The 19655-nt window shown below is 35.3% G+C and overlaps 1 protein-coding gene across 1 annotated transcript in view; it reads left to right on the forward strand.

Annotated features, from left to right (window-relative positions):
* The first annotated feature begins 3680 nt into the window (after positions 1–3680).
* LOC122341086 (formin-binding protein 1) overlaps positions 3681–19655 on the forward strand; it is a 57357-nt gene continuing 41382 nt past the window's right edge. Inside the window, 1 exon segment of the mRNA XM_043234419.1 lies at positions 3681–3860. Coding sequence (XP_043090354.1) covers positions 3813–3860 — 48 coding nt within the window. The 5' untranslated portion in view covers positions 3681–3812.

The following is a 19655-nucleotide window of genomic DNA, read 5'->3' on the forward strand; positions in this document are numbered from 1 at the left end:
TGTTTGTTCATGGGATTATAATCTAAAATATATGTGTGTTATATATATATATATATATATATATATATATATATATATATATATATATATATATATATATATATATATAAACAATAATATTGTATTATATTAATGTAATATTCCAATGTAAAATATTTTAGAAAAGTATTTAAAAAATAATAAATTATTAAAAAAATTCTCAACTTGATATTTATTAAGTATTCAAATTACACACTGTACCTTTAAATCTCTCCTTTTACCCTTGAATGTGTCGTCCTGGAGTGGCTCTATAATGAAGAAAGGTTCTACTGTATCTCCATCCTACTTTACAGTCCCTGTGGGTGCATGCGAGTGTGTGTGTGCGTGCGTGAGAGATATATGGAGTGTAAGTCCTCAATCTCATCAGTGTATGGAGAATGATTAGCGTGTGGTTAAATCCAGCGAAGGGGGATGGGCTCGAGAACCAGCAGTGTTAAAAGGGAAATATAGATATGTTGAAGGTGAAGAGTGTGTGTGTGTGTGTGTGTGTGTGGAAGGTGAACGCCGGTGCAGTCATGCTTTAGTAATGACGTCAGAGCACATAATCATGCTCAGTTTATTCTCGTGTCAGAAGCGCGGCCCTCATTTTTTGACCATGTGCGATTCATTTACACAGAAAGGTGAAGAAACTATTTTTTAGTAAACTTCGCAAACACTTACGAAGACCTTGGAAGGTAATCTGTTTTTTGGGCCTCTGTATCTGTGAGGCCCACCGTCATGATTTCTCTCTGTGGTTAAGTCAAGTTTCAGCGGAAGGAAGTGGCATGACAGGAAGTGACGTCGTACTTCCTCATGAGGCCGTGTTGCGCTGCATCTGTGAAGATGTGAGAGCTCTGAATGACTCGGTCGAGCCCCTGAAGAATGCGCTTCTGAGAAACAATACACCTCCAGCGGCCGCACATAATGACTGTTTTCATCTCTCTGCAGCAGTAAACATGAATCATGAGCAGTCCTGTTGGCACCGGCTGATGACATCATCTCCGGTATGCTGTGGCACTTTCTAATGACATCAGCCCTTTGGAATGCTGCTCTGTTATTTAGTGTAAGATTACAGTATGAGCAGTTTAATGAAACGTCTCTCAGGTGTAATGAGTGTCTATCATTCCTTATATCTCTTGTTCTTTTGTCTATGATTCTGTCGCTCTATCTGTTTTTATTTATCGTTCAGTATCAGTCATTCAGGAGATCAGTTTGTTGCTCTGTCTACCATTCTACTATGATTCTGTCTATCATTCTATCTATCTGTTCTTCCATTTATCTCTCCACTGCTCTGTTGTTCTATCACTCTGTTGCTCTGTCAATTTTTTTACTTGTTCTCTCTATCTGTTGTTCCAGCTATCATTCTGTCTCTTTTATCTCTCTCTCTCTCTCTCTCTCTCTCTCTCTCTCTCTCTCTCTCTCTCTCTGTCTGTCTGTATACATTAATCCATCTATCATTCTGTTACTCTATCATTTTTTATCTATCTATCTATCTATCTATCTATCTATCTATCTATCTATCTATCTATCTATCTATCTATCTATCTATCTGTCTCTCATCTCTCTCTCTCTCTCTCTGTATCTCATCTCTCTCTCTCTCTCTCTCTCTCTCTATCTATCTATCTATCTATCTATCTATCTATCTATCTATCTATCTATCTATCTATCTATCTATCTATCTATCTATCTATCTATCTCTCTCTCTCTCTGTCTGTATTCATCTCTCTCTCTCTCTCTCTCTCTCTCTCTCTCTCTCTCTCTCTCTCTATCTCTCTCTCTCTCTCTCTCTCTCTCTGTATCTATCTATCTATCCATCTCTCTCTCTCTATCTATCTATCTATCTATCTATCTATCTATCTATCTATCTATCTATCTATCTATCTATCTATCGTTCAGTCTGTTGGTCTATATATTGTTCTATCATTTTGTTGCTCTGTCTATCGTTGTCTATCCATCATTCTATCTGTTGTTAACTTTATTATGTTTCTCTGTATCTGTCTATCTGTTGTTCCGTATATCAATCTCTTTCTCTCTCTGTCTGTCATTCATCTATCATTCTATTGCTTTTTCTTTCTCTCTCTCTGTCTGTCTGTGGTGCCGTGTACTCTATCTGTCATTCTGTCTGTATCTATTCTATCAATCTGTCTCTCACATGGTTTTACTGTACAATTATAGCATTTATTAGTCTAGACACAACAGCTGTCCTCTTTTCTATTGCTCTCTGCCCTCTTTGAAAGAAAAACAAAGCTTGTTTCCAATGTCAGAAAACATAAAAAGTTTTAAAGCCCAACCGTTAACAGATGAAGTTACAATTTTCAGATGCTTTTGACTCGTATTAAGATGCGTGTTAAAGTAAGCATTTTTGCGTGTGTATTTTGTGTGATGGATTCATAGGTTTTACGGTGCATTATATCGTATTAGGGCAAATCCGCAAAACCAAGTATGCTTTATTTCAAGAACAAGCTCTTGAGTAAGAAAACAAGAGCTTTGTGGCTCTCCTGAGGAGGGCTGGCGCGTTTGAGCCCCTGCGGCTGGAGGCTCACAAACGCGTCCATTCAGAGAGGAAGTCAAGTGTGGCACAACATGTGATTGTTTCAGAGACAGAGACAAAGAGAGAGAAGCGTATTTCATAACTGCAGCACGTTTGAGACAATGCTCGCAGAAACAGTCGAATAGGATGTTACTCAGTTTTCCAGCAGATCAAGTCTTTACTATATTTGCACGACACCAGCACCCACTCACGATGCCAGCGGGCGGCTCTCTCGCTTTAGGACACGCTCTGGACAATAATTCTATCTTTCAATTTCTGATCGGTGTGAAAGATGCCGTGGTGATGCTAAGTGGCTTTTGGATAGTTGATACTCACATAAATCTCTTTAGTGCAAACAGTAGGCCTAATATGAAAAAAAAAATATATATATAATTATTATTATTACCAGAGTAAGTACAGTGATATCTGTTTATTATATACAAGAATAAAAAAAGGAATAAAAAATAGTTAATTGAAATACATCTGAAATAAAATAAAATAAAATAAAAATAAATATTTGATGAAAAACCTGCATGAAAAATGGAGCTTTGGTTACTGTATGAAATATGTTTAAGTTAAAGTACTAAAATTGCTAAAGCTAAAATTTTATAAAAATAAATTAAAGCTAAATTGTAATAATAGTCATGTTCAATGTATTTCAAAAATATATATTTATATTATATTTTTAAGAATGACGAAAAGGGCATACAATACTAAAATTAAGCTAAACATAACAGCTATATTAAAATAATTTATATATTATATTACATTATAGAAATAATTCTAAAATAACATTTCTTCCTGTTGACTTGACATGCTGGAAAATTAAGAAAAGTGGAAAAACTTAGACCTTAACATAAGAGCATTTTTTTAACCTATGGGTTGACCATTTATTGTTGGACTCAAAAGAATAGCAAGGTCAGAGCATAATCATGTAGTACATGAAAAGCTGCACATGACGTGAAAAACATAAATCTCTGTTCTGTTTTGAAACAGGAAATAAAACAATGAAACCCATTTATGACATAACTGATAACCTTTACTGCAACCTTTGGGGCTTTCACTTCTATTTGCATGTAAATGTCTGTTTTTGAATTAAGAGCTCATTCGTGTGGGAATAAGGCAAGGTGGGCGCTCACACACACACACACACACACACACACATAGGCACATTTGGACACCCTGATCAGACGTCTCAGCTGTCCCGCTCGGGTGTGGCCGCTGTAATAGTGAAGGATATCAGCCCGTTGACTTTTAGGGAGCCATGGACCCTATTAAGGGAGAGACGCTGTTAAAAGTCCAGCAGTTACGGGTAAGTTTAGTTGAAGTTGTGTGTGTGTGTGTGTGTGTGTGCTTGTATTTGGTGGACTATATACTTTGATATGAAGTTAAAGTCAGGCTAGACAAGGCAGGTTGCCTAGTATTAGTCGTCCTGACTGACCGAAGCATGGCTATGGCTTATAGTTAAGATTAAAATGAACTAAGATGGAAATATACATAAATGATGTTCATTACACTGGAAAAAAATTAATAATGTGCTTTTGAAATATTGCTCCGTTTGAGAAATCCGAACAGCTTTAGCAATCTGACTGATCGAACCAATGGTTTCCGTCTGGGGGCGGGACTAACTGCTTGTCTGACCAATGGAAAACCAGTTTGAAAACAGTCATTATTTTCGCAATTTAGTTGGTGACAGCGGCACAGAAATCGCTTCATCTTTAAATACATTAAAATAAATCCGATGCATAAACTATTTGTATTTAGAAATGGCTACATTTCACAAATTGAAACGTTGAAGTAGAAGGACAATTTAAATGATATCTACAGTTGTATTGTTCTCTAGTAACTAGTTTTACTCACAACTTTACAGTGTACCTTTGTTTGAAGAGTTCAGATGTTGTTATCTACTGATATGTAAATTATGGCTGATGGCAGTAAATGTTTTTAATATTATAGCCAATATTAAAATTGGATGCAATTTTGTATGAACATAAACACTAAAAGCTCATTTGAATAGTATTTGTCAATGTCAAATCAAATCAAAACAACATATAAGAAGTGACAGATGTTTTACTTTGACAAAAAAGCCATACTATGTCGGTCTTTCTTTGTCAAACTTTTTTGTTTAATTAAACGTATTAGTTGCTGTTTCTACGTAAATCTTTGTAAAAATTTGTGTCTAATAAATCCCGCACCAATTTTTCATTCATGCATTTCTTCAGTGCAGGAAAGCTTGTTTTAAAAAAAAATCCGTCTCTCAATGTGTTACATTTTTGCCGTAATGCATAAAGTAATCAAACGCAATCTGAAATCTTAAAATAGACTCATAATCACGTATCTTCTGGTGTGGTCACGTCAGCTGATGCGGTCAAAAATAAATAGTGTGCATCTTCGAGTCAAAGTGTTAAAATGTTTGTGAAAGAATACAGCATACAGTACATAAGTAGTGTTTTTTCTCTTTGTGTGTGTGTGTGTCTGTAAGTGAGCGTGAAATTTGGAGAAAGTGAAAAAGATTTGGTGGTGCAATCAAGTGATTTAACTGTGTGTTAGACAGCAGCAGACCGATGAAATGTGCACGTGGAGGTTAAATGCGTCCGTATGGTGGACGCTTGCATCGTCTGGACGTCGAGTTTCCGCTGAACCCAGACGATTGTTTCTGAAGACGGAAGATAAAATGATTCCCTGCTGCTTAACACGACCTGCAAATAGACTGGGAAAGGCCTTTCCTTTCCATAAAAACACACACACACCAGAGCCCAACCCAGGCCACCGGCCTTTGGAATGACAAGCAAATGTGCACTAAAAACACACACACACACACACACACACACACACACACACACACACACACACACACACACACACAGGCTGTCCTGCTGCTGGGGTCGCGTTCTGCCCTGTAACTGGAGCCAACGTGTTTCCTTCAGCATGTGTGTGTGTGTGTGTGTGTGTGTGTGTGAGAGAGCATCGGTCAAGCATAGGCAGGTTAAAAATAGTGTGTTTTTAAATCAGAACAGGAGAAAAGGACTAATAATTAAACACATTCCCACAATGCATTGTGAGCTGTGCTAGAATCAGCGAGTGCTCACGAGGGGAAGTGCGCTCCCGAAGTAGGTCACCTGATCTGAGATCTGATCTGTGGAAGTGTTTTATCATATGCACTGTATATGAAAGCTGAGCATTTTTTTAAAGGTATTGCTTTTCCAAAAATGTACTTTCTGATCATTTACTCATCATACGATTTAACGTACTTTGTGGGACACAAAAGGAGATATTATGAGGAATGTTCTCCTAGCTGTTTTTAATACAGTTTATGTTTTAGTACTTATAATAATATTTAGCAATATTTTTATGTTTTCTTTTTAATTTTAGATTAGGCTTTAGTAAATATGCTATGTGCTTTGCAATGTTTCTGTTTAGGTTTATTTTTGTGTCATTTTTATTATTTTAAGCAATGTTTACTGTGCACTTATTAATGTTATAAACTATGTAATAACTACAGACTAACTCTGAGTCTAAACCTAACCCTATCCCAACGTCTTACCAGTACACTGTAAGTACATATAAGTACACATACTGTAAAATAAAGTGCAATTTTTTTTTTAAATTTAGTTAAATTTTATTTCTTTTTAAATATTAGTTACGTTTTCATCTGCTATTTATATTTTATTTTATTTCAACTATAAAAGTAGTACTTTATTTGTTTAGTTAACAAAAGCAATACTGAGACAATGAAAGTGGACGGAGACTGGGCTCCAAATATGATAAAAACGTATCATAAAAATACTCCGTATTAACCAAATGTATACCTATGATAACTATATGATATGATAACTTTTGTATGAGGAGCTAGACACTATTTGCTGGAAATCTCATGTAAGGACGTGCTCAAATACAACACATAAGATTTGATGTCAGTGAAATGAATCATTAACAAATCACATTTTTAAATATTGCATTAATGTTAAACATGAACGTAGAAAACACTGAATGACGCGTTTTGTCGTATTACTTGCTTTTCTGCTGCAATTGGAGCTCAACAAGTGCCAGTCTCTATCCACTCACATTATGTTAAAAAGTTATTAATGCTGTTTTGTCTGTGATGCCATTTAGACCGAGCTTAGACTTGTTTGTCCACAAATTTGTTTGTGGGACTTTTTTTTTTTTTTTTTTTGTCAGGACATTTGGCTTCCTTGTGCTTACCTGTGGAAATCACCTGCACGGAGGCACCTCTCAAATGCGCGTTTAAAATTACAGATGAGGCAAATTACCGTAATTTGTGTCTGAGTGCCGCATGCAGTCGCGAAGCCTCTAATAAAACCTCGACAGCGCGACTGCGGCAGATAACACATGTGTTTTACAGCCAAACGCATAGCGGCGTGTTGTTACACTGCTCCGGAAGAATTTCTGTGTTTTGAGATTTTGTGCTAAAAAAAAGCAATTATGGTTGTTAAACCTAGCTCCAGCTCTGAATGGCAAATGAAAAGCTTCTTAAGAGAAATAGCCATTTGCAATTGAATCGTTCTTTTGAATAGACTCGTTTGATTCACTCCTGAAAGATTCACCCATAAATTCTCTATCGAGATCTACGGAAATAACTGTTTACTTCTTCTGTAAAAAAAATAGTCCACCAGAATGTCTCGTGGGATTTGATATTTTCTTGTGCATGTGCGCAGATCTTATTTGCATAACAGATTTTGGAGCTCCGTTATCAGCACCGTGTTTGTAGCGCTCAACATCGTTTTGGTGTTTCCTTCTTCCTTTACTGTTGCCTAGCGACCCCCCGAGTTTGCTGAATAAATATTTGTGTGCGGCGCGAGCGCTGCTCCTAATTTATGCAAAGGTGAGAAAATGTGCGTCGCTGTTTCGAGTTAAGGAAAGTATTTTGAACTCACGACCGTCTGAGATTAGCTTGCAAATCTATAATCAGAGTCGTTCCGTTCACAAAGCGTAACATGTACTATATGACGCTACTGTTCAAAAGTGGGGTCTGCAAGAATTTTTAAAATTGTTTTTGATATAAATGAATGCATTTTATATTCGGATAGGCGTTAAATCGACAGTAAAGATCTTAAAATAAATGCTTACCATGTTACAATGGTTTCTGAAGAATCACGTGACTGCAGTAATGATGCTGAAAATTCAGCTTTGCATGACAGGAATAAATTCTATTTTGCAGTGCTTTCGAATACACAACGGTTCATGTAAATTGTAAAATATTTAACATTTTTACTGTATTTTTGATTAAATAAATGCACCTTTTATGTAAATGCTATAGTCTGCATTCAGTGCCATGATATCGTTGTACTGCAGTTTTTTTGTGAGATAAACTGCTGAGAGTTTGTTTTATCGGCAGTGATTGAGCTCGTCCGCTGGCAGCATTATATACCGATTTTCTCAGGTTGATAACGTGGTGCGATCTTCCTGAAGCCACACATGAACATCAGGAATGAATAGCATCATTGTTGAGTTCAGACACTCTGGCAAACTCTGATAAAGCTGACAGTTCCTCTCTTTGGCTGTGAACTCACATTCTGTTCCCAAGCTGCTGCTGATTGGTTTATCATGATGTCAATCACTTTTGTTCTCGTCTGTCGCTTCATGAATATAGATTTGGATAAAGGGTCCTTTTACTTGCTAAATATTATTGCTGCATATAATCTTTACTATCTTCTTTGTGAAACGGTACGTGTGATAAAGTCCTACGCAACATTGCTGTCACATGACCTCACGTTGCATAAGAGTGGCGTCCGGTTTCCATTGAAAAAATATGATTATTCTTCATTTGTGATTAGGCTACATTTTGTGTAAATGTTTTAACTTTTTATCAGTCTGATAAAATAGTAAAAATAAAGGCATAGAGATGCATTATGGGAGACAGTATTCCATGCAGCGTACTCAGTTTTTCTTACTGCACATTTATATATGCATGCATTAAATTTTTATGTGCATATTATTATATTATATATACTATTATAGTTTTAATATTGTAAATTTTTTTATGTATTTTTAGTTTGAAAACAGTAGTTGTAATATTCTGAATTAGTTATATTTTTCTATTTATATTTATATTAGATTAGTATATTTAATTTTCAAGTTTTTGTATTTGTATTTTTTGTTATTTTTATTAGTTTCAGATTTTTAATTAATTTTTATTTTATTTTGTACTTTTATAAACAGGTCTATGTGGCTTTTATTAGTTTAAATTTATGGTTTTGGTCCATTAAGTTAATGGAAAATAAATATATTAAATGCATTATTTTTATATCATTATATATAGAAATATTGCCTTGGCAACTAGCTAAAATAAAATAAGTTAATTATATAGTTAAATATTCTGGTTTAAAATCTATTTTTTTTGTTTTTTTACCTATAACTCTCATTTCTCATACACTGCAGAAATAGCAAGAATTATATTTATTTTTTTCTGAGGGTTGCCAGTGCATCCTTGCAAAAAAAAGTAAAAAACAAAGTATTGGGACATGCATGCACGTGTACATTTGACAGTTTTTTTTTTAAATAGAAAAACTTCTCATTTCTCGGTTCCATGTTTGTTCTAGTAATGCATTCAATGACTTCCTCTTTCATAACCTGACATTCCATCCTTTCCTGCTCTCATCCAATCACAGATTAGTCCAATTTTTGTGGAAAACATGCGATGCCATGGCATCCCTCAAACCTGGTTCCGCTTGTGTCCATGGCAACCATGCTGTTTTGGCAGCGCCAATAAAAACAACCCAAGTAGCGATTTTAGTCACGCTTAACTGATACAATATGCTCGTTAATTAATAAAATTACCATGCAATGTGACAAATATGCTAACTCTATTTCAGGTTTTAACTCATTTAAGTATTCAGAATTGTTTTAGTGGTTTACTTTTAATTTTGTGGTCAAATGCAAGGCAGAGATTGCGTTTTTTGTGTCATTGTGGGAGGGGAAGTCAGAGGCAGAAACAGGAAGCAGTTACAAGTCCCCATTTCAGTTCATTAGGCACAGAAAGAACTAGAAGACAAGTAGTTTATGGGCTTTCAGTCTGAATCTGATGTCGATTCACGGGCCAACTCTCTAAATGTTATACGTTGGCTATAAAAAACGCACCACTGCTAGCCATAGCTTCTGCTAATTAAGAACGTGGTGAACTTTGAAAATATGCTTTTTAAAAGATGCTTATTCCCTCATTAATTTATTTAGATTTGACAAGTAACACTACTTAAGCTATTGGTTATTTTGGTGGCAACAGTAGTTGCCATGGTAAAGCTTTTTACGTTTCCTTCACATTCACAGCTGTGTGTGTGTGTGTGTGTGTGTGTGTGTGGGGTTAACAGGGTTGCCAGATGTTGGTGATTTGATGAGCGGGTTGCCTGATGTGATTGTGGTTTGATGTAAGATGCAGGTGGAGAGGTGGATAGGGCTTTATTGATTTGGCTCTGCGATTTCTGCACAGTGAAAAACCATCAAACCACCCCTCATAAAAGCAGCTGAACAATAGATTACCTCAACCTACACCGCTTTCTTCCGTCTGTCTGGGCTATCCCTTTTCCTTTTTTCTCTTTTCATTTGGGTCGTCCTAAATCATTAGTACTTTAGTTCTTTAGACAGATCTCTGGTGAAGTAATCGTTCTCTTTACAAACTGAGTTTTATAGTGTGTGGTTTGTATTTTAGGCACGCGCCACCTTTTAAAACTTCTACTCACCAAGGCTGCATTAAAAATATCATTTTTAAAATAGCTCTTTCTGTATGAATATGTTTGATTATATTGTGATGCATAGCTGAATTCTCAGCACCAGTACTCCAGTCTTCAGTGAAACTTGCACTTTCATCATCAGCTCATATTTCGTTCGGTAGGATGTAAACAGCGCCCTCTCTGATCTGGATGATTTAGTGATTTCACAGTGACTCGACATCTTCCATTCAGCATTAATAAGGATTCATTGCTCTTCTCTTAATGTATACTTGTTTTTAAACCTGATTACTGGCAATCTATACCCTGAGTGGAAGAGGAGTTTGCTTTCCATTTTGTGTATCTAAGTGCTTGTGATAATATGAGCGCTCTCTGTGTGTGTGTGTGTGTGTGTGTGTGTGTTTGCGTCTAATTTTAGTATTTCACTCTCACCTCTTTAGGTCTGCAAGTTGAATCCTTGCAGATTACCATCCGACCTTTGATCTTTAAGCATTCCTGCCAAAAGCTACAGTCTGCAGGACATCGCTATCAGTTAAATGCAGTGTTGTGTGTGTGTGTGTGTGTGTGTGTGTGTGTGTGTGTGTGTGTGTGAATGAGCAGCACTAAACCTGAGAAGGCTTCTCTTTTCTCCTCACACTCTGAGCATAAGCAACCTATTTATGAAGACAGATAGAGACAGGAAGAAGTATGTGTGTGCGTCTGTGAAATGAATGTGAACGATTAATATCAGTCTGTAAGTTCATCATTGACGGGATGCAGATTCGATCACAGGATACGTGTGTATGAATTTAAACGTTAAAATTTAATTGACTGATGATGATGTCATTATCAAAACACTATTCCTATTATCTATTCCTTCTATCAGTGCGCTTTACGTCTTATTATTTGTGATTTATTGCAAAGAAACAACATTTATATATTAAGTTTTATTTTTTTTTTTACATTATATATATATATATATATATATATATATATATATATATATATATATATAAATTAATTATATTAAAAATTAATACTTTAGAGTTATATATTATATTATTAATTAATTATATATATATATATATATATATATATATATATATATATATATATATATATATATATATATATAATTAATAATATATAACTCTAATTTTCCCCAAAAAATATTATATAATTAAATTAGAATTAAGTTTTTTATGTTTTATTTAATATTTGTATTTTTTTTTTTTTGATCATTGGTTATTTAATTTAATTTAATTTATTTTTGGTAGGTTTTCTACCTTCAATATATTACATTTATTATGGTTTTAATATTTTAGTGCACAAAATTCTATCATTTGAAAACATATATTTCAAATTCGCTTTCACACAGAAAGGTAATGTTATTGCTAAATTGTGCATTGTGTTTCTCCCCCTAAACTGCTTTTCACTACTTCCAATCTCAAACGAATATCCTGAAATCCTAAATTCTCATTGAATATCCTGTTTCATTGGAAGTAAAATGAGTTTCAAACCTTGACTTAAAATTCCTCACCTTTTAATAGTTCAGAACACATGTAGGAAGTGCCTGTGTATTTGGCACACGTATCTCTCTGTGTGTGTGTGTGTGTATCAGATTTCCGCTGGCACACATACCTCACATACCCAGTATACTTTCCCTGTCACTATTAAACACACGCACACACACACTGAATCATGCTGTGCTTTCCCCGAGCACGCCGCTGTTAAAGAAACACACATAAATGTTCACTGTGCTCCAGCAGCTGTCTGTCTGTTTGCGTTTTCTATAAAGATGTATTTCCAGAAGACGACAGGACAGATACCAGCTAGCAGCACGCCGACAGACCGAATCCATAAAGTCTGGCCACTTCTAGTACCGCCAAACCAGACTTTTCACTGTCAAAGTCAAATCTAGGCCAATTTAAAACAGTTTCTGGCCAAGAACTGGCCACCGAGACAGGAAGAGACTGTCTGTATGTTTTATCGACATGTTAAATGACCAACCATTCGAGTGTGTTTGGTCCAAAGTTTGGAATAATACACATTTTCGAAATATTTTTGAAAGTCTCTCATCGAAGGCAAGTAAAAACAGTACTATATTGTGAAATTTTATTAAATATTATAATGACTCTTTTATTATATTGTAAAATGCAGTTTATTCATGTGAGCGTCATTACTCCAGTCTTCAGAGTCACATGATCCTTCAGAAATCATGCTAATGTGCTGATGTTTCTTATTGCCTTGAATGTTGTAAACAGTTGTGTTGCTTCATATGATGCTGAAATTTGAGTTTTGCATCACAGGATTTTTTTTTATTGCAGTACTATTTCATAATATTCAATTTTTACTGTATATTTTGTTAAATAAATGCAGCCTTGACGAGCAGAAGAGACTTTAAAAATAGTATTTATTCCAAACTTTTAGACTGTATAGAAGTGTTTTTATCACTTTTGTTTTTAGTATATATATATATATATATATATATATATATATATATATATATATATATATATGTGTGTGTGTGTGTGTGTGTGTGTATGTGTATGTATATATATATATATATATATATATATATATATATATATATATATATATATATATATATATATATATATATATATATATATATATATATATATATATATATATATATATATGTATGTATATGTATATATATATATATATATATATATATATATATATATATATATATATATATATATATATATATATGTATATATATGTATGTATATTTAGCGAAATTGTGAAATTGAGAATATGGAAATGAATATAGCCATTGTTGCTGGCATGGCATTAAATCATACATAAACTTCATAGTTTCATTTCTGGGTTTCATTACCTGTGAAAATCTCAGTTTTAAGATCCTCAGAGGTGAAAGTCGGAACTCGTGTTATGTAATATCATAAAAAGATTATTAGGCAGGAGAACAAAATGGATAAAAGCAGTAAGTTCAACAATGAGCGAAGTGTGTTTGAGTTGCACAAATCAGTCTGGGGATTGGAGAAAGTGCACTGTTGATGCAACTTCACAATGTTTGTGTGTTTCTTTGAGCCGAATTCTAGCCGGTAATCAGCTTAATAACAAAAACGGCATCAAGCAAAGTTCAGTGCGTCGCTTAATCTCCCAGTGCATGATGGGTAATCGGCCACATTCCACAGTGGTTCAGAGCTGGAACTCATTTCTATTTCTTCATCTCAACTTATTAGACGTTTTGTTTGTCTCGGTTGTGCCATTTTTACCTATATTTTAGCTTCTCCTGATATTTTTTCAGACTGCGCTGTTTTTGCGCGTGAGCTCGTGATGATGCATGAAGAGCTGTATGATTTCTTGAACAGACGGCGGTCGGTGGGTTCACTCCGCTGGTTCCTGGAGGAACCGGACCCTCCGGCCCGTCTGCCTCTTACCCCGCTGCAGGAGTATCTGCAGAAGCTGCTGGAGATGAAGATGCAGATCAGCGTGAGTAGTCGTAGAGAATGCATCCCTCAACGACTAGACTGGACATGTAATTACTACGGTTTATAAAATGGCTCTTTGGAATACTTGGTTGTGATTGGTCCAATGTGGCATTCTGTGTTAAGATATTTTGTATGATGGCTTCGTAACTAGATGATTAATCGCTGTCTTAGGATACTGATTTCTTAGTGTAGTGTCTCAGGTTCATGTTGGAGCCCTGAAACCTGATTCATGAAACAATTTTTAAGAATACTTTTTAGTTTTGGATTCATTTTAAGCTTAAGAAAAATATTGTTTTCCTAAGAATTTTGAATAAAATTTAAAACAGTTGGAAATAAAAAAAAAAAAAAGTTCTTCATTCTAAATCGCCTCTTAAAGTTAAGATTTCTCAAAGAAAGCCTACATATCTTAAACCCCAAAAGGTAAGATGTTTAAGTTATTCTACTTTCTAATATTTCTATTATATTATAAACGTTATGAACAATATATTAATGCAATATTTTATAGTATTTAGCATTTTTAAGTAATATATATATTAAATATATCGTATTGAATTTTAAAATAAAATTTCCATATTATATATAATAAAATAAATAAATGATTATAATAAATGATTATATATATATATATATATATATATATATATATATATATATATATATATATATATATATATGTTTTTATAATAGGATAAAATGCTTGTTTGTAATAGTGTTTGTAATAGTGTTCATAATTATTTTTTAATGATGAGTACCAAAACCTTTCAAAGTTATTAGAGTTCGTAACTTAACACTATAGCTTATGATATTATGATAAGCTTCAATGAAGGCGTAATCAACAATGACTAATTCATTATTTATCAGCGGATATGGGCTACTTATCAGGGTGGTTTGTCCTATTCCAGCTTGGACATGAGTTTCCAGCACATGTCAGCAAATCCTGAAAGTGCATTTGTGTGGCTGAGATCACACAGGATGAACATAAGAGTGTGTGTTAATGTGTCATCCTTCCAGTCAAAGTGACTCAAAATCCAGCCCTCACTTGTGGGTGGGACTTTAAATGTGACAGACAGAAGGACTCCACCCAAAACCACTTAATTTACTTTTTTTTATGAACTGAAGCTTACATCAGGAAATGCCTAAAATGTAAATCACCTCCGTGTTTTTTTCTTTCTCTCTCAGTACAGTTAAGGAAATCCTAGCAGCCACCAAAAAGTATTTTTTTGCCAAAGACACATTTAAAAAAGGTGGTATATGTTAGAACAAATATTTTATACAATTTACATTACATTTGTACATGCATTTATAACAAATATTTAACACATATTCAGTATCTACATATACCAGTACTAATAATCAACCAGATTTCCCCAGCAACCTAATAGCAGCACATTATTAACCACTAAGATCCTCTTAGCAACCTCATAGCATTTTGTTAAATATCCCCAGCAACCTCATAGCAACGTGCTATCAAACGCTCAGAACATTTTAATACAAAAATTACATTTTGACCATATCTCTACAACTAAACCTAACCTTACCTATGAGTAATGCCTGAAATCAGAGGAAATGGTAGATGGATGACACTGAAGTGCAAGCACCAAACACTGACCCTAAGCCTAAACTATAAACTTGTTCTTCAAATTTGATTGGTTAATTACAATGTTGTTTCAGGGTCAACAAAATGTTGATTCAGGAGCATGTTGCACTCACAAAATCAGGTTCTGTAGCAACGCGCTATCAAATGCTAAGATCACCCCAGCAACTGCATAGCAACACACTGTCAACTGCTCAGATCCCCTCAGCAACAGCATAGCAACGCGCTATTAAGTGCTGAAATCTCCCCAGCAACTGCATAGTAACACACTGTCACCACAGTAGTGCCCTAGCAACCTCATAGAAACACACAGAATACCCTTTGCAACTACCCTAGGAACTGTATGGCACAAGTAGTAACTTTAGAAATCTAAAATCCCACAGTTTGTGTTTGTTTATGAGCATGTGAGACCTTCTCTTAGTAGCGGAAAGGGATTTTTATGTTAGCATTTGCGATTTATGATGCTAGAAGTGTTTATGTATTGGTCAGGGTGACGTTCTCTTGGGTGTTTTAAATCTTTGGGATATTTCAGAGCAGTGTACTTGTTATGAAGCCCTAAGAAAAGAAGATGTTTAATTAAGTTAATTTTGGATGTTTTCATGTCACAAAGACAAATGTTGGTGATAGGACCATTTAAGTGTTTGTGACCCTTCTGTGTATCGTGACTAAGAGGTTACAGTAGCTCTGTTCTGCCTTTTTCTGCAGCACAAAGACCCTGTGTGAAAGACCAATGGACTGGCATTCGCACAAACACACACACACACAAAGAAACACACACACAAACTGCTCAACATCTCACACAAATATTTCTCCCTGAATGCAAACCGCCTACAAGCGCCAGCCACAATGAACAGAGGCTATTGAACGAAGAGAGAGACGCTTCTATTTTCTACAATGAGCATAACTTCAAAACATCTCATGACGATTAAAAAACCCCTACCAAACACACTCATAATGCACAATAGCTGTGTTTACATGCACGCATTTTCAGTTCGTTTTGTGATTCTGAAAGTTTATATGAATACTAACTTGAAAATCTAATTAATGTATTTGTTTCTTACCTTGATGATAAGAACGCACTATCAACAAATAAAACGCTCCCAGCTTCTACATAGCAACACAATATCATCCAGTTAGTTCACCTCAGCAACTGCATAGCAACGGACTATCAAACAATCTTAAAAAAGCAACGCGGGTGATAAGATGGAAATTATCATTCATGTTCACAATGAAGTAAATTGCATGTAAACTTACATGAGTTATTTCTAAAACCGAAAAATAAAATTTCATTTGGATCAAGCTCAATCGGATGGCTTTTCAGTCTGAGCCGTCAAACAGATTACCCGTTTGCATGCAAACATGGCTAATGTGTGTGTGCTGAAACGGTCAAGCCTAACTGGACTAACTTCTCAGCAGGCTGCGTTTTTCGAGGAATCATTAGCGTCTGTTGAGCGAACGGCGCTAATAAGATCACACTGACCCCCTGCGTTCAGTAGCACATCCGTCACCACAGCGCTCTACATCCGCACCTTCGCAAGCCACTTCCTGTGTCAGCTGTTTTTTAGGTCAGCAGGAATCTGTCAAGCGTTTGTAACGTTCCTCGGGGCAGAAAACTAAAATAGAACAAATTAATAATCTAATTTATCATATGATAGTATTTAATTTTGAATACAAGTTCAGGAGAGATAGAGATGTTATAAGGTGCCTGTAATGTCTGTGATGAACAAAAAACATGTGTGATGAATGCTGTGAACCATCCTTTGGTAATGCGTATGATTCTGTTGACTTTTTTTTCCCCCTCAAAGCAGTTTTTACAGTTATATGTATAATTGACTTTGGATATGAGTGTATTTTGGGGAATTTCATGTTGATGGTATTTTATGTTGTTTCAGTTTTCATAGTGTCAATTGATGTGTGAGTGTGTTTGGAGGTTCGCAAACTTTCTATTTGTGGTTAATTAAAAAGCTCACAAAATTTTTGGTTTATTGAAAGGCTACACAAGTAACTCTCTACTGCTCCAAGAGGTTAGCTGTGATACTGCAGGCCTCATATTTATTTTCTGTTTCCTAATAAGCAGACGATGGCTGACTTCTCATTTTTTTCAAATCCATTTTAACTTCCTAAATTATGCTCCACAATTGTTTCATCACATTATATGTTCCCTTAACTGTTTTTATTATTTCACTCTATTCTGTCTTTCCTAGAAATTGCCATGATGTTTTACCTTGTACTATTATATTTTATTTGATAAACTATCTAGAAGTGACCATTTATTTTAGTTTATTTTCATGTGTCCCTTATTAAAGAGTGTTGGCCTTTTAGACGTTATAGACTATCTGTGCCATCAGTAGCATCTTTGTGTGTGTGTTAAGCAAGTGTGTCCAGTTTACTAGTTTAAAAAACACTAAATGTAATGAACTGTATCTGCAGTGTTCTTGTTAATTTTAGAAGAAATACTGACCTGAGACCAGATCACCCTGTTCTTATTAGCAGTGTTCTGCCTGAAATAAGCAGCAGACTGATCTGAGTTCTGTAGTTTGGGCTCATAAATTCAGCTCCAGATGCGTTAAGGTTTGTGTTCTAGTTGAGTTATGTCTCATCAGTGATATATTTAGCGTTTCCTTTCTTTCTTTCTCTGTGATTTGTGTAAATGAGTGGAGCTCTTCATTAGTATAGCGGTTAATTGGCCTGTTCCAAAGTACCAAAGCAGAAGCCTGATGAAGCTGGCCTCTTTGGCTAAATTAAGGCCAGATTTCACAAAGATTGAGAGTGAATCATGTTGTGTGGACGTTGAGAGTTTGTTGAGTTCATAGCAGGAGGGTAAATTAAAAACACATTTACTGATTTCAGAAATGCTGGGAAAAAAACATCACAAAAGTGTACAGTTTTCACCAAAACACCTTACGACAACATCAGTTTCTACTATAAAAAGTAAAAAATAAATTTAAAACAGAATTAAAACCTTTCTCAATATATTCATTCAGTTGCTAGGGCATTCTGGGAGGTTGCTATGCGCTTGCTAGGCTGTTTCTGGGTAGTGGCTATGCAGTGGCTACTAGGAACACAGAAAATGGTATTTTACTGGAATGTTACTGTGGAGTTGATAGGGCATTCTGGGTGATTACCAGGGTTTTCTGTCTGGTTGCAATGTGGTTGCAAGGGCATTCAGTTACTGCAGCAGTGTGTAGTTGCTATGCAGTTGCTTGGTCATTTTAGGTGATTGCTATACAATATTGCTAGGGTGTTCCTGGGCAGTGGCTATGCAGTGGCTACTAGGAGCTACATAGCAACCACCCAGAACTCTTAAGGAACTGTATAACAACGACCCGGAAAATGTGATTACTTTTTTTCTGGATGGTTGCTATGCATCTGCAAGGGCATACTAAAGGGTTGCTGTGCAGTTACTAGGGCATTTCAGGTGGTTGCTATGCAGTTGCTAATGTATTTTGTATTAATGTATTCACATGATTAGAGTAATAACATGAACAGTCCAAACATGCCAAAGTTTAAGAGTAATACATGTGTAATGGCAATGGTTGTCAGCTCTCCTGCGTGTACAGTGCCTGACTAGTGCTCTGCTCTTCAGAGTCTTTGGATTTAATGAGTTCATGAGAGACGAGTGAACTCTAGGATTTCTGGGTGTCCCATCAGAGCACACAGTGCCTATTTATAGAGAGAGGAGGCGTGTGTGCATGTGTTTGTGGATGATGGAATATATGTCATACAGCTATTCTCATGCTCGTGTTCTTGTACAGTTTTGTGTATTTTATTACAGGCTGAATTACAGCATTCTGTCATGCTCACAAGAATCATTATTATGAAAAAATGTTGTTTCTTTCATATATGGACTAAAGGATGACCTTATTTTTAGTCAGATTCCATGGTGATGTTATTACATTGATCATAGTAGTGCATTTCTGTATTTATGGGAGTAATGTACCTTAAACCTGGGATACACTATGCGATTTTGCCCTGATTTTCCAGTTTGAACAAGTTGATACTAGTTAAGGAAAGTCAAAGCCAGTCTACAGATTAAAGCAGATTCCACACAAAATCGGGTAGTGTATGATGGTCACAGACCACAGGCCAAGCTAAAAAAAGTTTTTTTTAGTCTTTGATTCCATCCAGTCTGAGGTTATCAAACATGATTTTAGAACGCATTTGTAATGTGTCTCCTAGCAACAAGGTGCACATTTCTGAGATTTATTTGAGAGTTTGTTGCGATTGGAACAACTTTAAAGGGTATTAAAAAGTGTAGTGTTTTATGCCCAGTTTTCCTTTGTCACTATTTAAAGAGTCAGTAAGTTTATGATGCCTAGTGTTTTCTGCTCAAAAATCTGCTCTGATTTTTAAAGTCATCTAGTGTATTA

Source organism: Puntigrus tetrazona, unplaced genomic scaffold (genome assembly GCF_018831695.1).
Source record: "Puntigrus tetrazona isolate hp1 unplaced genomic scaffold, ASM1883169v1 S000001111, whole genome shotgun sequence".
NCBI lineage: Eukaryota > Metazoa > Chordata > Actinopteri > Cypriniformes > Cyprinidae > Puntigrus > Puntigrus tetrazona.